General features: G+C 38.1%; 2 protein-coding genes across 2 annotated transcripts; one reads left to right on the forward strand and one right to left on the reverse strand.

Moving 5' to 3' along the window:
- Nucleotides 1-228: 228 nt before the first annotated feature.
- On the reverse strand, nt 229-948 carry LOC121808883 (secreted RxLR effector protein 161-like). Its single transcript, XM_042209447.1, has one exon. The coding sequence runs from the start codon at nt 946-948 to the stop codon at nt 229-231; it is 720 nt and encodes a 239-aa protein (XP_042065381.1).
- Nucleotides 949-15161: 14213 nt separating this feature from the next.
- Nucleotides 15162-21396, forward strand: LOC121808466 (WD repeat-containing protein 44-like). The gene is made up of 7 exons (XM_042208976.1): nt 15162-17019; nt 17867-17957; nt 18901-19058; nt 19172-19223; nt 19307-19389; nt 19577-19670; nt 20518-21396. Exons 1-7 carry the CDS (start codon nt 15430-15432, stop codon nt 21105-21107), a joined length of 2658 nt encoding a protein of 885 aa, XP_042064910.1. The 5' UTR covers nt 15162-15429; the 3' UTR covers nt 21108-21396.
- Nucleotides 21397-23000: the final 1604 nt, after the last annotated feature.

Consider the following 23000-nt stretch of genomic DNA (forward strand, 5'->3'; position numbering starts at 1 on the left):
CGAGCTCAATAAAACGCCGAGCTCAATAAAACGCCGTGCTCAATAATATGCCGAGCTCAATAATATCTTGAACGAGCTCAACCTCTAACAAATCTGCAGCTGTTGAGAATGACATTGATTTTTAGCTTGCTGCATCCAACGGTGATTGTGAGATTATACTCCAACAAACTCCACCTTAATCTCAGAATCAACAATGAATCATAATCCTCTGACAAAACCTCAAACTCATCACTCCACAAGTCCCACCAGCCCCAAGCAGTATTTAAACTTCATGGCTGGCAACGGCTTTGTCAACATATCAGCCGCATTATGCTCAGTAGATATTTTCACCATCTTGACTTCACCTCTCTGTATTTCATCCCTTATGAAGTGCATCCGCACATCTATGTGCTTACTTCTTTCGTGAAACACCTGGTGTTTGGCAAGGCATAAGGCGCTGCTGCTGTCACAGTTTATCTCCACTGTGTCTTGCTTCTCCCCAAAATCTTCTAGGATTCCCTTCAGCCATATTGCTTCTTTCACAGCCTCTGTCATTGCCATGTACTCAGCTTCCGTAGTAGATAAAGCAACCACATGTTGTAATCCAGATTTCCAGCTTATAGCAGTGCCATTTAGGGTGAACACATATCCAGTTTGAGATCTCCTATTATCTCTATTTGATGCATAATCAGAATCGCAAAACCCCACCAGTGCTCCACCTTGATCCTTACAATCTGCCTTGTACAACAGACCATAATCTGAAGCACCCTTCAAGTATCTGAGCAACCACTTCAATGCTATCCAATGCTCTCTCCCATGGTCTGACATAAATCGGCTAGTAACACTTATAGCCTGAGCCAAATCTGGTCTTGTGCATAGCATTGTGTACATTATGCTTCCTATGATGTTTGCATAAGGTATCTTGCTCAGCTCTCTCCTCTCTGAGTCATTCTTTGGTTTCTGATCCATGCTCAACTTAAAGTGAGCAGCCAATGGTGTAGAGACAGGTTTGAAGTCATCAGCCTGAAATTTCTTCAAAACTCTCTGGATGTAATTCCTCTACAACAACCTGAGCTCTCTCTTTGGCCTATCCCTCAGTATATCCATGCCAAGGATTCTCCTTGCATTTCCAAGATCCTTCATTTCAAACTTGGATTCCAGTTCAGCCTTGATTCTCTCAATCACTCCCAGATCTGCTCCTGCCACAAGCATATCATCAACATACAAAAGTAGAAAAGCAATTGGTACACCATTCCTTTCTCTGATGTAAACACAGCTATCATACTGCGATTTTCTGAAACCAATACTCATCATATGCTCATCAAACTTGAGATACCACTGCCTACTACTTTGCTTCAACCCATACAAACTTCTCTTGAGCAAACACACTTTGTCTTCATTCCCAGCCTCCATGAACCCCTCGGGTTGATGCATATATATTGTTTCTTCAAGTTCACCATGCAAGAAGGCTGTCTTGACATCGAGTTGGTGTAACTCCCAATCATACTTTGCAACAAGAGCAAGCAATATCCTGATGGAACTGTGTTTTACAACCGGAGAGAACACATCATTATAATCAATCCCCTCTTCTTGAGTGAATCCTCTAGCAACAAGCCGTGCCTTAAACCTGACACTTTCAACTTCACCAACTTCAATCTTCATCTTGAAGATCCATTTGCAGCTAATAAGCTTTTGGGTCCCTGGATTCTTCACCAAAATCCAAGTATGGTTTTTGAGCAGTGACTGGATCTCTTCTCTCATAGCTGCAAGCCATTTCTCCTTTTCCTTACTCGACATAGCTTCAGCATAGGTGGATGGCTCTAAGCACTCCAATACCTCAGCAACACAGAGAGCAAAAAAACTCATCTCATAATCACTGAACCTGGCTGGCTTTCTGATCTCTCTTCTATTTCTGTCCCTGGCTATAATATGTGATCTCTGATCATCATCAATCTGATCTCGTTGCTGGGGTTGCTGTGGACTTGAAGTTTTATGGGAGCTTGAAGCTCCACCTCCATTCTGATCATCTGGATCACTAGGTGGTGGCTGGCCATGCTGAACTTCTTGATCAATAGATACTCTTTCACCCATCTGATCCTCAGTCTTCAAGAATGGCATATGATGCTCATGGAAAACCACATCTCGGCTCACAATTATCTTCTTGTTCCCCTCTTCAGTGCACCACAACCTGTACCCTTTTACTCCATGTTGGTAACCAACCATCACACATTTCTGAGCCCTTGCATCAAGCTTTCCCTGCTTGCAGTGGGCATATGCTCTACAACCGAACACCTTGAACTGATTGTACTCTCTATCTCCACCATACCATCTGACATCTGGGATTTCATTTCCTATAGCTGATGATGGAGAATTGTTAATTAGCACTGCAGCAGTACACACTGCCTCCCCCCAGAACATCTTTGGCAAGCCTGATGACAAAAGCATGCATCTGACTCTATCGAGGAGTGTTCGGTTCATTCTTTCAGCAACTCCGTTTTGTTGCGGATTGGCCGGGACTGTCCTATGCCTTTGTATCCCATTTGATTTGCAGAAAGACTCAAAATCTTCAGATAAGAACTCCAGCCCGTTATCAGTCCTCAAGCACTTGAGAGTGGTGGATTTCTTCAGCTTCATCTCTGTGCACCATTCTCTGAATTTTTCAAATGCTTGTGACTTCTGCTTTAGGATGTATATCCAGACTTTTCTGCTATAATCATCTATTATCGACATGAAATACCTGCCTCCTCCCATAGAAGCAGGCTGAGCTGGACCCCATAAATCACAATGCGCATAGTCAAGAGGTAATTTGGAGGTGTGTTTACCAGCCTTGTATGGTAGCTTCTTGCTCTTTCCCAGAGCACAGTGTTCACATTCCTTGAACCTCTGATCACTTCCAGCCGGAATGACCCCTTTCTTGATCAGTTCTCTCATCCCACTTTCTCCAAGATGGCCGAGCCTCTTGTGCCACAGACTCATATCAGAGTCCTCTGCAAGATTCACTGAAGCAACAACAGTTTCTGCTACTAGATAGTATAAACTGTTTCTTCTCTCAGCAATCAGCAAGATTTTTCCATTAAGTGAGACATTCATATAGCCTTTCTCAGAAGAAAACCTGAAACCTCTAGATTCAAGCATGCCAAGTGAAATCAAATTCCTCTTAATCTCAGGAATGTACCTGACTTGAGTAAGCAGTTTTGTTGATCCATCATGAGCTCTCAATCTGATATCTCCAATGCCTTTGATGTAGCACATCTGATCATTCCCCAACATTACTGACCCGGTTGCCTCAGAAAGGTTTTCAAACCAAGCTTTGTTGGAACAAATATGGAAGCTGCACCCGGAGTCCATTATCCAAGAACTCTCTATCCCACTACTGACCACATTCATGATCTGGGGTGGATCTGTGTCTTCTGCAAGATCAGCCTGATTTTGGGTAGCCTTCTCTTCGTTTTGCTTCCTTTTCCACGAGTAGCAATCCCTTTTGAGATGCCCAGGTTTCTTGCAGTAATGACAGCTTCGCTTCTCCTCATTCTGCTTCTGATACTTAGGCTTTTGATTCTGATTGAGTTTCTTTTTCTTGCCTTTGAAAGCCTTTACATTCAAGGCTTGACTGCCACTTCCTTCATTTGTCGTCGAAGAGTTCTTTTCCAGCTCCTTTGATCGAAGAGCACACTGAACTTCTTCATATGTGATGCCAGATTCTGCATTCCGGCCAAACAGCATTGCATCTTTAAGATGCTGGAATGTTTTGGGAAGAGCGTTCAAGAGCAAGATGGCCTTGTCTTCATTCTTCATGGGGCCATCTACATTCTCCAAATCATCCAGATTCTTGTTGAAATCATCAATCTGCTCTGCGAAGGGTCGGTCTTCAAGAATCTTGTATGAAAAGAGGCGCTGCTTCATGTATAGGCGATTAGCAAGCGACTTGGTCATGTACAGCGCTTCGAGCTTCGTCCATACCCCATGCGCTGTGGTTTCCTTCGCAACCTCGCGCAACACCTTGTCCGTGATATTGAGAATAATGGCGCTATGGGCTTTCTTGGCAATCTCAGCCTTCTTCCTCACGCTCTTCTCATCGAGATCTTCTTTTTCTTTCCCCTTCGGATCAATTGGCTCGATTGCTTCATCGAGCCCTTGCTGGATCAACAGAGCCTTCATCTTGATCTGCCACAGACCAAAGTCATTCTTCCCCGAGAATTTCTCCGCTTCGAACCTCGTCGTCGCCATCGATATCAACTCCGATTGCGTTTCCCACAGACGGCGCCACTTGTTATGAAAGTATGCAAAAGTTCGATGATGACAACCATGCGAAAAAGAAAGAACACTAGAGTTTTACGTGGTTCGATCGTAAGATCTACGTCCACGGCCAAAGGCAATATGATTCAGTATATTGAGAAATATGCAGAGATTTACAATCACTCAAGAACTCTCTCCAAGAACTCAACACCTCTAATCTAATTCTAAACCAAGAACTAATCAAGTGATAGTTTGGAGACTCTTTTCTTGAATATCGAAGTAGCTGATTCACTATTTCAGATGCAGCCTTCGTCTGCTTTATATCAGTCCCTTCATCCTCCAACGGCTCTCTTGAGATGTTAGTTATCAAATCAGTTATAACTGTTCCAACGGCTACTTCCCGTTTCTTGGTTTGCATCAACATGCCGAAGTGCTGCATGATGCCGAAGTGCTGCATGATGCCGAAGTGCTGCATGATGCCGAGCTCAATGAAATGCCGAGCTCAATAAACCGCCGAGCTCAATAAAACACCGAGCTCACCGAGCTCAATAAAACACCGAGCTCACCGAGCTCAATAAAACGCCGAGCTCAATAAAACGCCGTGCTCAATAATATGCCGAGCTCAATAATATCTTGAACGAGCTCAACCTCTAACAAATCTGCAGCTGTTGAGAATGACATTGATTTTTAGCTTGCTGCATCCAACGGTGATTGTGAGATTATACTCCAACACTCCTAATATAAAAATAAGTAGTAGTGAATTATTTTGGATGATACGAGAGAGGCCGACAAAAAAAGTTTACACTGTAGTCACTTGTATTTAATCAGGTCAACGATATGATGTTCTGTTAATCTGGTATGCACATTGTTTGACATATCTACTTTGTCAACAACCATATCAAATTTTATGAAAAATAATGATCGACCTTCTCTCCTATGAAAATGTTCTCTCTTATTTAACTTTAATATTATCTCTACCAAAATTCTTTGTAATTTATTTATGACAATTTTTTTAACCGATTCTTATTTTCAATAACAATATTTAATATTTTTATTATATTTTTCTCACTTATTTGTTTGCATTAAAATAAGCATAGATCACTATCAAAAACTATTTTTAAAGCTATAATACATAGTACATAAGTTTGTATTCAATGTTTTAATATTATTTAATTGTAATGATTTTAAGAAATAATATCTCTATCCTGTTTGTATTACTTTTACAAATTTTGATTGATTTTGAAACTTATTTATTTTGCTCGTATATCTTATTGCCCTGACTTATTTTAAATTCAAGATTACAATATGATTAGTTTTTTTTATCTGAAAAAGGAAATTCATCTATTTCATGAAACCAGAAAACCATATATAATTCCCAAGTCAAATTCGAGCATATGGCTGAGACATGACTTTTTAAAATTTTAATGTTAATTCTTGGAGCAATCACTTATTAATATTTTTGTGAAAAGTAGAATAATTTGGATAATCAAATGTTAATTAATTTATTTATTTATAAAGTTTTTTTTGTGAAAAGTGTAACAATATTTGGATAGTCAAATGTTACTTTCTTGTTACTTTCTTTATTTATTTATAAAAAAATTGGTCAGATATTTTTCCAAAATTCCTTTGTAAGAGTGGTGAGGTTAATTGCTTTGGTTTTGAATTAATTTATCCAGCACCAAATTTTCTGTTTGCACATTATTTTTAAAACTTGTTCACTAAATAATTTTGTCACATAAACTTTAAACTTCCTCCAAAATGTGTGAATTGTACCTTTAAATGTTTTTCGCAAAATTAAAATTTGAACATGATGTTTAGTGGTATGAAAAATCAAGTTTATAAATTTTGAGGAAGTAATTTTAAGATTATATCAGCGGCAATATGTACAAAGAAATAATTTAGCTGATTAATATGTCTCATATATTGTTATTAAAATTAATTTTGAATTAAGATATGGAGTTCACGAAATTTAGTAATTCTAGGAAGTGATTGTTGTCAATATATTTATCTATATCTAAAATAATATTATGAAACATTAATCAAAATATAAAATATATAATTATAAAAAATAGAAATATTATAGCAAGAAAAATTATGTCAAAAATCATTTTCCTTTTTTAATAATTGTGGTATAATCTCCATTTGTGTGACTATATATGAAAGATGCCTCATGGCAAACTCCATTAGTATGATGCTTTTTGGGAAGTGTCCCAAGAATAACACCGTGAAGGTTTAGCCCATAATTGACCCTCATACTGGTATCAGAGCTCTAGTTTGGGTCGGACATGTGTGGCTCAGGGTTAAATCAATTGCTTTGCACGTCCTCCGGTGTTCTTGTGTGGGCTTAATCAAGACCTGTGGCGACTATTTAATTGTTTGGTCATGATCTTGTAGTCATGGTTTGAGAGGTTTGTTGGGTGCAAACCACATCCCACATCGCGAAATATGTAAAGACGCAAGCAATGTAAAAGAGCTACCCCAACTCCATCAGAATGAGAACTTTTGGGAAATATCTTAAGAAAAAAAATTGTGAGAATGTGTTCAAAGCTAATAATATAATACTAATGTGAAGTTCAGGGGTAAATTGTCATACCCTCACACATGCATGTTGTTAAATCTTTAGATTTATATGATCATATTTGTCTCAAATATAATTTTTAAATTAATTTTACCACCCATTGTCGTTCCAAATCCTATATTAATATTTATAACTAGAAAATACCCAAACGTGAAGATCATTTTATGTATATTTTCATGATGAAATCGCACTACAAATGACACGAAATTCTAAATTAGAAAAAAAAAATAGAAGTGATGAATAATTAATGAAATTTCAATTTCTTTATATAGGAAATTTTGAGAAACAAAATGGATATCTAATTTTATACCCTACGCAATTGCATTGCTTGTATTGTTGGAGAGATGTTGCCGATTCACTAGCGCAATTGCATGCATGAATTTTGCTTCATGAAAGAATCGGTTATTCAAACTTCTTAATTACCCGAGGGGTTGACGATGACAAATGCACCTTTTGCTAGAATAAAAGCGACACCACTAATCATCTCTTTTTTGGAGTAATATTTTGCATCACCACGTTGTTTATTTGAAATATACTTCCTCCGTCGTACGACGAAAAATATTCATATTTTGCTATTTTGGGATGTCAAAAAAACATAATCTCATTTCCAAAAATGGAAAGTTTTTCTATTATACTTTTCCACTTTTTCTCTTCACATCTCTTACTCTACCAATTTCTCATTAAAACCCCTGTCGTCCACAAATGTGACTATTTTTTATGGACGGAGGGAATAGTAATTTCCAAGGTTTGAACCCATATTGAGAGTTTGAGAAAAGGAAACTGATTTGACTAGTTGGTTTGTTTTCTTAGTTGGGTAGGATACCCGTATAGCCTCACGGGTCAGATGCGGGTAGTTTAAAATCTTTATTTTTTGGTGCGGGTACCCACAAAATCCGGTCGGATACCGGGTATTCGTTTCGACACCCCACTTAACTTGGAGTTATGATGCTGATAAAAGTACCCCAAGAAGTTAATAGCAAGAAACTAGAGAAAAAACTACTACTACAAACTTCTGAAACTACTTCAACGCGGTGAATAAATGTCAAGGCTGGATAGGGAATGAAATTCTCTTTAAAGGAAGAGAGAAATTATGCTAGAGAGAGAACTAAACTAAGCTAAAGAGTTGTTGATGAGAGAATGAGGTCAAATGAAAAAAAAGTTTGTCCCAAATTTTTGGGATGTGGGCTTCTTCTTTATTTGAAGGAATCCAAGAGACAATTTTGGAGTGTGGTAACAGAAGAGATTGAACCTTCTTTACATACTCTTCGGACCCCATTATTTATAAATCCACTTTATTTATAAAAAAAATACTAAAAGCATGTTTATTTAGTAGGATTTTGTCTGATAAAGTAGTATGTTTTCTTGATTTTTAAATTTCAATATTTGTTTGACTGTTAATCAAAATGGGAAAGTTGTTAGAAATTTAAAAATAAAGAAAGTACATGATTCTTATTCATCAATTTTTTCTAGGTATTACTTACTCTGTCCGCAAAATGTTGTCCACATTTGACTTAGCGTGAGTTTTAAGAAATGTGAAGTAAAGTGAATGGAAAAAGTAAGTGGAATATGGATTCCACATTTATAAATTAGTTTTATAGTAGTCCCTCCGTCCCATTCAAGATGACCACCTTTCTATTTTTGTTTGTCCCAATCAAGATGACCACTTTCCAATTTTGGAAATAACCTCCTCTCTCATCTCTCCTCATTAAAATGTTCAACTACATTTTTCCTCTCTACTTTATTCCACCTAACAACACTTCCTAAAATCTCGTGTCACTCAAGAATGTGGCCATCTTGAGTGGGACGGATGGAGTAATAAAATGTAAGTGTAATGAGTTAATAAAAAGTACGCTTCATTTACTAAAAATGGAGAAAAGTAAAGTGGACAACATTTCGCGAACGGATCGAAATGACAAAAGTTGACAACATTTCACGGACAAAGAGAGTATTTATTTTCCCAGTTTTTAGGATTTTTACATATATAGATAATAATAATAATAATAATAATAATAACAATAATTATTATTTATATTACTATTATCTTATAAATTAATAATTACTGTAATTAAATATATTTTAAAATTACGAATCATATGTAATAATAATACTAAATAATAAATAACTATAATCATATTATAATAGTAATAATTATATCATTATCACATTATTATAAGTTTTTTGTTATTATATTACCAATTAATAATCTAGTAAGATAATTATTATATAATTAATTAAACTGAATCATAATAATAAACCATTTTATTAGTGTTTTTATTCTATTATAAATTTATAACTAATTATAATACCAATAAATAATTATTATACTGGTTATTAATAATTATTAGCAATACAGTATTATTATTAGGTCATAAACTTATAACCTATGGAAATGTTAACCTGATTATTAAAATGATAATATAATAATGATAGTTATAATTTTAACTAATAATTTATCAAACAGATCTTAGTATAATTTTTTATTATATTAATATTATTATAATAAAAATTTAATCATCATTAACTCAATAATTCAATCGAATTTAATCGATTATTATAAGTTTAAGATCCTAATAATTTTTCTTAATATATCCAAAAATTTGATACGTCAACATAATTTTCCTGATAAACAAACTCTCCCTAATAATAATAAACAATTTTTATTATTGTTTTTATTCTATTATAAATTTATACTACCAATAAACAATTATTATAATGGTTATTACTAATTATTAGTAATAAAATATTATTATTAAGTCATAAACTAATAACTTATTGAAATGGTAACCTGATTATTAAAATGATAATTTAATAATGATGAATATTTTTTTAACTAATAATTTATCAAACAAATCTTAGTATAATTTTTATTATATTAATATTATTATAATAAATATTTAATAATCATTACGTCAATAATTCAATCGAATTTAATCGATTATTATAAGTTTAAGATCCTAATAATTTTTCTTGATATTTCCAAAAATATGATAAGTCAACATAATTTTCCTGATAAACAAACACTCCCTTATACCCCCAAATGGTTTTAGGTAAATATTTAGATTTATACTTTACATAATATAGATATTCCCTTTGAACAATGTAGCAGAATAGCCAAAAGTAGCCAATTTAGTAGGTCAAAACTTTTATTAGGATATAATTAATTACTACTACAATTTATAAGTCAATACTGCGTTCAATACTTCCATATCTAAATTATATACTCCATATATTACAAAATCAAAAATATTTTCTAATATAAGTCTTAAAATGTTATTGATATTTAATAAAATTCATATCTACTTGACTACTTTAACATATACGTATATATGCATGCAGAGTCTTGATCTGCTGAGCGACTCTTGAGCGACAATGCCAGATCACTACTCATGCATTCCTTCCTTTTATTTTCTTGTGAATTTCTCTCTCCTCTCTGCTTCGAGGATTTGGATCCTCTACGGTGCACAGCACTGCTGTGCACCTAATAAAATAATTTTTTAATAATAAAAAAATATATATTTTTTTAATGTGTTGTGAGGTGCACAGCAGTGTTGTGCACCGTAGAGGATCCAAATCCCTGCTTCGAATACCTACACCTCTCTGCAAAATTGAAAAACAAAATCTGATCTCTACCTATCTTTCACAATTTTCACCGCCTAATTCTGGTTTTTTATCAGTCATTAGCTATAGATACATTCAGTTATTTTCTAATCTTCTTCCTATCTCCCTTCCACAATTTTCTCCGCCTAATTCTTAGTATTTTTTAAATCATAGTCAGAAGCCATGGTTACATTTAGCATCTTTCTGATTTCTGTCAAAGGATGATAGCTGCTGACGATAATTATCACCTAGAAAGAGAAAGGTTGAAAAAAATCAAGAGTGAGGTTTGTTGGGTTACAAACCCGTCCCACATCGGATGAGTAAGGGAAGTTGGAAGGTGTATATAATTCCTATCCAACCCCAATTAGTTTGAGGCCTTTTGGGAGTGACCCAAAAATAAATCCGTGCGGGCTTGACCCAAAGCGGACAATATCAAACTAATGTTGCAGTCGACGATCCTAACTAGTGGTATCAGAGACCAGGTGGCTATGGGTTGTGCCTGGATGAGCCCCGGTTAGGGTCGGGCCCTGAAGGACTCGGGTTAGAGTTGGGCCCAGGATGACCCAGGGGCCAGGGCTGGAACGACCCATGTTCGTGTCGACTGCGTTCCCGATGTGGTCTCGGTTTGAGGGGAGGTTTGTTGGGGTACAAACCCATCTCACATCGGATGAGTGAGGGAAGTTGGAAGGTGTATATAATTCCTGTCCAACCCTAATTAGTTTGAGGCCTTTTGGGAGTGACCCAAAAACAAATCCGTGCGGGCTTGACCCAAAGCGGACAATATCAAACTAATGTTGCAGTCGACGATCCTAACAAAATTGTGGTCAGAAAATTGAAAATTGCAGAATGTTTTATCATTCTTGGTGTATTCTTTATTGTGATAAAGAATTGAGAAGAAGAAAATTAAAGAAGAGAGAGAATTGCGCAGGAATATTACAGTGATATCTTTTAATTGAGGAGAGAAATTCATTGAAGAAAAATAAAAGGAATGAGTACGGTGATATTGAATCATTCCTAAAATTTCTACAATTATTTTTCACTACCAAAATGAAAATTTTCAATCACCCCTTTATCATAATAATTGGTTTCTCATTTTTTTAAACAAGAATGAAAGAGATATTGCTTTTTTATTGCATAGAAAATGGAGAATTTGCAGAGAAAGGAGAAGAATAGTACTACTGTACTAGGATGCAAAATTTGCTGATATCGTTTTGGCGAAAACTCATCGGAACGAAATGACTTATGAATTTAGATGTTTTGCACAGAAGGATGAACATCTCAATTAGAATGAAATTTTTGGTATGTCCATGGCGGAAGAACAGAATTCGTGTTTGTGGCCTTGTTGGAGAAAACGAAAGAAATTAATATGAAGTAAAACAAAAAATGATTATGTCAGTGCCATGTCAGCAGTCGCTTAGGTAGCGCTCATATAAAAGCGCGCAGCACATCATTCCTCTATGCATGCATAACCTTAGGCCATCCACAATAGAAATAGCCCATCAATAGCCCAGGCACTGCCACATCATCAGCACTAAAAATCCTCCTGCCACATCATCAAAACAAGCAAATAGCCCAGCCACATAATATCCACATCACTATTAATTTAAAAAATGAAATGAAATAATTAACAATCACACAATATACGAAATTTAATTTACGAGACATATACGGGAAAAGTTTAATAATAATATTAAAATTTAAAAAAGTACAATATTTTAAAAAAATACATTAATTTTAAAAAAATACAATAATAAAAAGGAGTGCCAATTCACTCCTCGTCTCCGTCGTCGCCGCCTCCGTCGCTGTCGCCACCATCGCCGCCACCACCACAGCCGCCGCCGCCGCCGGTCTCCCTCCGTGCCGCCTCCAAATCCTCCTGCATGCTCAGGAGCAATGTTTGAAGCAAACTCTTCTCCACGGGGTCCACCGCCGCCCGCCATTCGGCCATCGTCTTGACCATCTGAGCGCGCGTTTGTTGACGCGCGAAGAATTTGAGATCCGCTGTGGATTGGCCAAGGGGGGATGCCGACTGGACCTCCTGTGAACCCCCGGCGACCCCCATCGCCTCCCGTTGAGCCCGCCTGTGCCCAACCGGGCGAGTACGGCGAGCAAACGAACGAGGGGTCGGGACCTCCTGGGCCGTCTCTGGGAGGTCGTGGGAACCACCGCTACTGCCGCTGAAATCACCGGAATAGTTCAACCGTTGCTTCTTCGGCCAGCCAGAGTCGACACCTACTCGGAACTTCTCGGAGTCGTTCAGCACAAGATAGCAGTTCCAGTAGGTGAATTCCTTGTACACCCCCTTCAGGGGGAAGGCTTTCTCCGCTATCCTCCTGCAGTCATCCTCCGTTTGGCCACTGCTCATCATGCGGAGTGCGTTGGTGTACAAGCCCGAAAATCGGGAGACCGCAGCCCTGATTCGGTCCCACCCCTTCCGGCAATCCTCCCCATTGTGTGGCCTCCCCTCCGGGCAAAACCTCTGGTAGGCTGCTGCTATCTTGCCCCACAATTTGACGATCCTCTGGTTGTTCGAAACGAGAGGATCGTCGCAAACACTCACCCACGCCTTGGACAGCGCGACGTTCTCCGCGTCCGTCCACCTCCTCCGTACCGCGTTGTCGTCCTCACCCGGCTGCGAGGACTCGCCGACCCTTTTCCCCTTGCCTTTCTTCTTTGAGGCGCCCTGACCCAGCCCTGCGCCCCCCGTTTGAACTAGGGCTGGCAATTTTCGACACGACACGATAATCCGACACGAATCCGCACGAAATTATTGGGTTGAGGTCAAGTCTTATTGGATCCGTGTCCTTATCGGGTTGACCCATTAAGAACCCGATAATTTCGGGTTGGGTTCGGGTCGGATGCGGGTCGGATACGGGTAACCCATTAAGAAATAATATTATTATTTTTATTATTATTTTAAAAAATATACATTACTTTAATTTTTTAATTTCTTATAAATTAGGTTTAAATAGTATAAAATGAATTTTAATTGTGTAAATTAGGTTAAAAATTAAGGTTTAATCGTGTAATATTAGGTTTTAATCGTGTAATATCAGGTTTGGGTTGTTATCGTGTCGTGTCAACCCATATTATATCGTGTCGATAACGGGTTCGTGTCGGGTGCGGGTCGTGTTCGGATTTGAAGGTAGCACGTCGGGTTCGTGTTCGGATTTACAGTTTCCTTAACTGGTCGGGTTCATGTTAGACCTTATTGGGTTGGGTCATTATCAGGTTGACCCGATAACGACCCAATCCGCACGATTTGCCAGCCCTAGTTTGAACGGGAGCATCTAGAACACCGGAAAGATCTATCCCCAAGTCATCGAAGGAGAAAGTGTCAAACTGGGCCGGAGGCGTAGCCTCCGTTGGCGTCGATGTGTGCGACGAACCAGTCGAAAAATCAAAACTGGGGCGATAGACGTCCCCCGGCTTCCCCTGCGTCGCCGGTACCCCCCGGGCATCATCTGCATCCCGGGTGCCCACCCCGGCATCTGGACACTGGGTGCCCACCCCGACATCGCCGGAAACGCCCCCGGCGGACTCCCCCCCGCTGGTATCCCGGGCATCATCTGCTGCCACGGGTACATGTTGTAGTATGGGTGCATCTGACTCGGGTGCATCTGACTCCATCCACCTCCCACGGGGATCGGGGGAGTTTGAGATCCGCTACTCCCTGAAGTAGGCTCGTTGTTGAGATCCATTTATCGTTATTGATCTTGTACAGAAATTTAGATAGAGAGAGTACTCGTTAATACAAGTGGTGCGAATGAAAATGACGGGCAAGTCGCGTATATATAGTGTTTCGAAAAAAAAAATTAAAAATTCGCGCTAGGCGGTGCGCTAGGCGATCCGGACGCTGCAATAGCGCCTAGCAGATCGCCTAGAGCACCGCCTAGCGCCGTGGAACCGCCGAGCGCTAGGCGGTTTTTTTTCGCAAAATCCGCTAGGCGGCTGCAATAGATCGCCTAGCGCACCGCCTAACGCCTGCGCTCGACTAGGCGGTGCGCTAGGCGCTATTGTGCAATAGATAATATTATAGCATTAATATTATCTTGATCACAAATCTATAAAGAATAATCAATCACAAAAACGACATTACAAATATACAACAAAATTTCACGGGTCAGCGAAGTTTTATTTTGATAGGAACTACTACTATATATTTCAAATTTTGTATTTGAAATTTTGAGATAATAATTGCATATATTGTTATGATAGGACCTTTGAATAACAATTCAAAATTTTAATAATGTTAATATAAAAAGATTTTTTTTAGCATATGTGTACGTACAAATTTTGTAACATTAGATATTCAACACGATAATAAATTAATCGCTCTTTTAGCATACTAATATAGGATTATACATTTATACTAATATAATAAAATGGCCACTGATTAATTTGAACCCATTTTTTATACATATGCAAAACCTATTGATTCCATTAAAAATGTGAGAATCGGCATGCAAATGGCAACGGTATTAACAGTAAGCATCACATTTTAAAATGATGGTAGATTTTAGATGTGAATATTATTAATTATCTAAACATAAATCTTGTATAATTTGATTAAATGTGATTAGTCTCACAAAATAAAAAGAAAAGCAAAAGCTGAAGTCAATTATTATGACACCAGAGGGCGGCCTACTATATGTTTGCGTATATTAATATAAAAATAAATACGTTAATGAGCAAAATAATAGTAAGATGCAAATGGACGCCCTATTTATTATTTTAATTCAATTTCCTCACACAATCAAACAAACCCACATTACATCACTACACGACACCGTTTCTCTCTCTCTCTCTCTCTCTCTCTCTCTCTCTCATCCATCATCGGATCTGAGTTCCCCAACGCGCCTAAACCCCTCTTCTTCCAATATTGTCCGATCTCTCCGCTTCCCCACGCAATCATCCACTCCCCAATCACAATCTCTCTTTCCACACGCCGACGTGTGTACTAGGGAGGGGGATTTGTGATTCGCTCGGCGTGGACCGGCGCCGGTCGGTGACGGATCGGGCAATGTGAACCGGAATCGATGAGCAAAGCCGGGGAAGAAGAGGAAGACGACGAGGAGCGCTTCCACGACTCGCTCGACCGCTTGCTCTCTTCCTCCAACACTTCCTGCTCCTGCTCCCCTTCCGCCTCCGACGACGACTACGATCCCCACCCCAATTCCTCCAATGGCGCCCTCCTCAACTTCCCCAGGGGCCTCTCCCGGAACTACGACCTCTGGATCTCCCACCCGGCCTCCGTCGAGGAGCGCCGCCTCCGCCTCCTCACCCAGATGGGGCTCAATCGAGACCTCCGCCACCGTCCCTCGCATTCCTTCTCCTCCGATCGCCTGAACCCCATTCTCGAGGCGTCTAACCCTCGTGTCGACGATGATATCAAAATCGTTGGTGGTGGTGCCGATCGTGATGCTAGGTCGTCTGCGATGGTGAGATCCAAGTCGGCCGGGGAGTGTAATTCGAGTGAGGGGGAAGTTTGTTCCAGCAATTCGGTGACAGGTGAGAGTGTTTTACGTGTAATTAATGATAGTGAGGGGAGTATTGATACGCATTGTCGTATGGAGAGATCGGCGAGCAGTAATCGATCGTCGGTGAGTAGTACGGTTTCTCCCAATAAACCCCCAAAAGTGAAAATTAGAGGCGATTGTAACTGTAATGGGAGCTCTGGTATTTCATTGGCCATTCCGAAGAGTGGGGAGTTGAATGGGGGTTTGGAGAGTAATGGGGTTGATGATGCGAACGCCATGTGTATGATTAAAAATCTTGACAATGGAAAGGAGTTTGTGGTGAAGGAGGTAAAGGAAGATGGGACTTGGAAGAAGATCAAGGAATTGGGAACAGGGCGCCAGTTGACCATGGAGGAGTTCTCATCCGAAATGTGTGTAGGGACGTCGCCAATTGTACAAGAACTGATGAGGAGGCAGAATGTTGAGGATGGGAACAAGGAAGGGTCGGATCTACATTCTGATGGGAGCTTCGGCACTGCATCTAAGTCGAAGAAGAGGGCGAGTTGGCTGAAAAGTATTAAGAGTGTGGCGAGTTCTGTTACTGGACATAAGGATCGACGTAGTAGTGATGAGAGGGATACGTCTTCTGAGAAGGGTGGGAGGAGATCAAGCTCCGCAACGGATGACAGCCAGGATGTATCCTTTCATGGGCCAGAAAAAGTTCGAGTTAGGCAGTATGGGAAGTCTGTCAAAGAGCTCACGGCTATGTACAAGAGCCAGGAGATACAGGCTCATAGTGGTTCAATTTGGGCTATTAAATTTAGCTTGGATGGGAAATATCTGGCTAGTGCTGGTGAGGACTGTGTGATTCATGTGTGGCAAGTGGTGGAAACAGAAAGGAAGGGAGATTTCCTCTTTGACAGATCGGAAGATGGGAATTTCAATCTTCTGCTTCTAGCCAATGGATCTCCGGAGCCTTCATCTGTATCACCGAATTTAGAAGGTCATTACGAGAAGAATAGAAGAGGGAGGTCGTCTGTAAGTAGGAAATCCATGAGTCTTGAGCAGATTGTGGTGCCTGAGACAGTGTTTTCCCTCTTGGAGAAACCTATATGTTCATTTCAAGGACATTTAGATGATGTACTGGACCTATCATGGTCCAAATCTCAGGTCAGTTAGCATTCCTGCATTTTTCTATATTTATTTTATCTCATGTGGTCTTCCACAAGCCTAGAATTCTGAGATATGTATCTTCTTTGCATTTTGCTGGCACACGGAGACCACTGAATTGAACACTATTAAGTTATAACCAATGATCATCATATATTGTTTGTCGTGATTATATCAAGTACTAGCCACTATAAGAATTGAACAGTGTATTACTATTATCAGAGAGGAAAGATAATGCACTCTGTGCTTCCTTCTTATGAAAAGTACAATATATTTATTGCGTGGGGGTTAACCATAGACATAGTATTAATGATGCATATCTGGTATTAGATCATCACATTCTGCTGCCTTGTGTCCTTCACATTTACCTAGTTCCAATAGCAATAGTTGAACTACTTTGAGAAAGTTACTACATCTCTGCAATTGAAGTGACCAATGATGTGATATCTAATCCCCTTGTAGCCTCTACCTGAAAGAATCATAAACAATAGAATAATGGTAGTTAAGTTAGACATGCTTAATGTAGACTTAGTGAATTTTGATTTGACATTATTTACCTTGGTTGCACCTGTGATGCGGTTTGTATAAAGTGTTAAATTGGAGTGCTCTTGCATATGATCTAAATGAAATGGAAATTTTGTCCGCTTCTTATGTAATTAGAGTAGTGATTTGGGGGGGGGGTATGCTTGCTCATTTATTAGGACATAAGAGACACGAAACCCTATTACATTGGTTGACTATCTTTTTCAAGGAACAATATTTTTGTAATGTTAGTTTTATGAAGTTTGTTATTTTCTTTTATTTGAATCTAGCTCGGTAAAGTCATACTCTTTTCTGTCATCTCCAGCAACTGCTTTCATCTTCAATGGATAAAACGGTGCGGCTATGGGATTTATCTAGCAAATCTTGTTTAAAGATCTTCTCACACAGTGACTATGGTAAATTGCTCGAACATTGTTACTTCGTTCATGGAATTCTTTGTCTAGCATTTGCCATTTAGAAGAGCGAGTAACATTTGGGTGTGTTGGTGGGGGGGAAATGTCGTGTATTTTCCATTTCATATGCCAATTTAGGTAATTCAGACAGGTGCTGTGTTGGCAGTCATAGAACTAATATATTCATGTTGTGCATGGTATATTGCATTGGGCTGGAAAATATTGCCAGAAGATGGCAGTTGGGACTTGGGATGAGTTTTTGTCTGGTCAAAGTTACATGTATGTTAAATAAAGAATATGCTGGGGAAGAAAATCATTTGATAAAAGAAAAAAGTATTTCAAGTAGGAATCCATTGATTGAATCCTATGATTTATCAATCTAGAAATTCCATGATTATTTAAAAGCCTGATATACATATAATGCTGAGGATTTACTTTGAGGTAGTTGTTTCTAAGAACTTGGACTAATGAAATGAATTCTTTTGAAAAAATTAACATAGATATGTGAATATGATGTAAGGTTATATGTGAGCATTGTTGCCCATTTGCATTTTTTATTGGCATAATCTCTCTGGGAAATGATGATTTCATGGATTTGGATCACTTGGGGGGGGGGGTAGATGTCTATCTCTCTGAGCGAAATTTAGGGTGTAAATGGTTGCTGGGTGAATTCACTTTATAATGTAGATTGCGGTTGTGTTTGGACTTTTGTTTTAACAATGCTCTGGCAAGGCACTTAGGGAGTACTGCCAGTGGTTTAAGGATTCAGTTTCCTGTCCATTGATTGTTGAAATAATCACTTCTTTACCTGTTTAGCATCTTGATTGCTGCTTGTTAAGATTTAGTGTCTTGCATCATAGTTTCAGTCTTTCGTATTGATATTATAGAAGTTGCTCTAGGTAGTTGGTACATCTATTGACATGTTTTCTCATTTTTCATGACACAGTAACATGCATCCAGTTTAATCCAGTTGATGATAGATATTTCATCAGTGGATCCTTAGATGCTAAGGTGCGAATCTGGAGCATTCCTGATCGCAAAGTTGTTGATTGGAATGATTTGCATGAAATGGTTACTGCAGCTTGTTACACACCTGATGGACAGGTGAGTCCCAAATTGCATATTGACAAAACAGGCTTACTTTTTCAACTTATATTTGGGAAAGCCCCCTGAAACAGAATAATGTTCTCATTGTTATGTTTGTGAAACTTTGATAGGGGGCACTTGTTGGTTCATACAAGGGTAGCTGTCGGTTATACAACACATCAGGTAAGAAAAATTCTTTAGAAAATTAAGCTTCTGCTGGTAATATAATGTTTAATTATTTATACATGCTACACTTCCTTTTCTAGAAAATAGATTGCTGCAGAAAAGCCAGATCAATCTACAGAACAAAAAGAAGAAGTCTCATCAGAAAAAAATAACTGGTTTCCAGGTAAACTACTTCAAAACACCAGTTAATGCGGCCTACATACTCGTACATAGGCTGGTTGTTGAATCTCTGCTCATATCTACTTTAGGGTAGCAGATCTTTTTCATTTTTTCTTTGACGTGGTCTTACATTTCAGAAAATTAGATTTTCTTCTGAATCTCTGATTGCTGATAGTTTTCTTTTTGCACAGTTTGCACCTGGAAGCACATCAGAGGTCATTGTCACATCGGCTGATTCCAGAGTTCGAGTCATAGATGGTGTCGATCTAGTTCACAAGTTCAAAGGTATATTCTGTTTTAAGTAATGAGTTTATTGACCATCATGTGTTGTGAAACACATTTGACTTTTAAGTTAAGCGGGGAATAGCAAATTTTTGACACAACTCTTATAGTTTGAATGAACCCTGCACTAGAGTTGGTCTCTCCTAGACGAAAATAACGAACGAAGGGCAATTGTGTGGGTGGAGTTTTACCTTTATCACTCCTGTGAAGTTTGCTCTTCTGTTTCTCATCTCGAGACAATATAAGACCTATGAATCTTAATTACACAGTTATACTGGTTACACTTGTTAGAAGTGATAATATTGCAATCATGCCTGATACTAGGGAATCTAAATATTGATGACACAATTTAGTCGGCTCCTCCTGCTTACTTGTCTAACTCGTTTCACTGTCGTTGTCTGTTTCGAGAAGTGAAGGAGATACAGTATTGAAATTAGTAAAATCACTTAGGACCCTCAGATTGCACGTTCTGTTGGAATAGGGCAAAGAATTTGATGGGGAGTTACTTTACATTATGTTGGCGCTATAAGAACTCATGTTTATGTCACAGTGAGTTACATGAAGTGTTCCACCAATTTTCTGCAAATAAATTTAGAATATGGTGTATGTCACATTTGTTGGATATCTGTAACACAAGGATACAAAGGGCATATAATCTAGCTGGACATTGATTTTATGTTGAATTAGTGGGGACTTTTAATGTATTACTCTGAATTGAACCTAAGAGTTAACCTAGTGGCCTTGAGGTGTCAGTCTTGTATGGTGTTTTATGTTACGTCTCTATTTTCTTCCCGAGGCAATTGTGTTTGGTTCACGCTTATAGCCATTTATTATGGTGACACTTTGACAGGGTTTCATAACGCAAACAGCCAAATTTCTGCATCCCTTACTTCTAATGGAAAATACGTGGTCTCTGCCAGTGAAGATTCATATGTTTACGTTTGGAGACACGAGGGTGAATCCCGACCTAACAGAAGTAAAGGTGTTAAGGTGACTCGAGCCTATGAGCTTTTCCACTGTCAAGATGTATCTGCAGCAATCCCTTGGCCTGGGCTCTTGTCCGACCCGTGGAACCTCCAAGATAATTGTGGCAGAGTGGCAAATGGCACGAATGATCGCTTTGAGGATCTAAACGAGTATCATCCGACTACGCCAGTTGGAGAAACCAATGGCAGTGAAGAGTCGCTCTTACCATCAGGGTGCAGCAACAGCCCCCTCAATGGATCTCTATCAAGTGGAGCAAACAGCTACCTATTTGATAGAATGACAGTGACATGGCCTGAGGAGAAACTCGTGTCAGCTACTAAGAACCGTGTAAGCGTGGAGCTGCTGAACGGGCTTCAGCAGAGCAGGTCGGCTTGGGGTATGGTGATAGTAAGCGCAGGCCTCAGAGGAGAAATAAAGACTTTCCAGAATTTCGGATTGCCCGTTCGAATTTAGGCGCGGAAATGGAGTTTGAAAATCTGTGAAGTTTGCAACAATTTGTACAGATATTCGGAGAGGATGTAATATTAGCGAGTCTTCTTTTTTTTTTCTTTCAATTTTTCATTTTAATGTGGGAAGGGAAGAGCCAAATTAAAGGTGGGTTGCATTGCATGGTGTTGGGAGTAAAGAAGAAGAAAAGATGGTTACAGCATTCAGTTTAGAAACCGATTTATTTACACCATAATCGGTAAGTGTAGATTTAAGGATATTGTTATATCAATCCAAATTCCTTACCAATTCTTTATTTTCGTTTGTATACAATATGGATCATCCAAATATATGGACTACTAATTTATGCATCCCTGTCTTCATTTTTTTTGCACATAACGTTCAAGATTATCTTATATAAGAACACGATGCAAGATTATCTTATAATATAAGAGGGATGTAATCAAATGCAAACTCTACATATTTTACAAACTTTAAACTATGATTTTGAAAGTTACAAAATGCAAACAGATAACAAAATAATAGCAATAAAAAATGTCAACACAATGTCAACGATTCACGTTGTGTCGACATTTTCAGTTGATGTTATTTTGTCATCTGTTGACTTTTTCTAATTGTCCAAATCACAGTTTGGAATTTGTACGATTTGCATTTTATCACCGCAACAAAAAATGTCAACACAATATCAACGATTGACGTTGTGTTGACATTTTTTTTATGTTATTTTGTCATTTATTGACTTTTTCTAACTATCTAAATAATAATTAAAAATCTGTATGATATATAGAGTTTGCATTTTATCACTACCCTAAATACATAAACGAATTTATTTAGAAGTTATGGACCACAATGCACGAATGGTTATTAATACTACTAGTATGTTACTTGTTGTCTAGGGGCCTTGTTTCTTCTCCATCTCTCATCTTCTACATTTCTTCATTTTTGGACCATTTGATTCGAAAATGTCGCGGTTTAGATTTGGACCATTTAGTTAGCAAATGTGAAAAAGCAACATCTACTCCATTTTTTTTACTTGTTTAGGATGAAAATATTTCTTTTTATATATACGTTTTTTTAGTTTGAATGTTTCTAAAGGGGCAAGATCTATTCGAATAATATTAGTACTCCATAATATAGAAGATTACACTGCTGACAAGTTGCTTCCTAAGCATTTATTTGTTTCATTAATTAAATTTATTAATTTCATTGAAGTTAAAAGAATAAATATATCAAATCTCAAATTTTAAGTAATTTGTGAATTCGACTGGTTTGCTCAGTTTCTAATATATAAATAAACAAGATGTCAATTAATACTCTATAACATCTACACATCAAGTGGTTGAAATAAATTAATAACTTAAATAGACCAAAACCTAACTTAGAATGCCTATTGAATTCGTCTTAGTTGAATAATGAATAATATGCATCAATTCAAAGCCCCATGCGATGATAGATTTGGGAAAATATCTTAAGACGAATATAAACCAACAACAAAGTTTCCAAATTCACTTCAATTCAATAATTTCAATTAATTACTCGCACCTAATAATTTGTCTCTAGCGTAGTATTTTTAATTGCCACTTTGTTTGAGAAAATAAATTAGTCTTAGATAGTAAACAGGCTGTTAGGAATCAAGCCACGAGATGTGTCTGCTGCTAAATAAATCATTAGCACGTTCCGCATTATCATTAATCCCACGTTATTGTAATTATTTTGTTGATTACTCACATTATTGTAATTCTTTAATTTACTCTCAATCACTACTCGATTACTTTATTTATTAAGTTTTGAAGGGTCATTTTTTCAAGAGCCAAACACAACACACGTTGCCATTGATATTTGCGTCACCTGCTACGTAGAATTTTGTACGGACTCGATTTTATTTTTCAGCACAAACCA

This window comes from Salvia splendens, chromosome 6 (assembly GCF_004379255.2).
Source record: "Salvia splendens isolate huo1 chromosome 6, SspV2, whole genome shotgun sequence".
Lineage (NCBI taxonomy): Eukaryota > Viridiplantae > Streptophyta > Magnoliopsida > Lamiales > Lamiaceae > Salvia > Salvia splendens.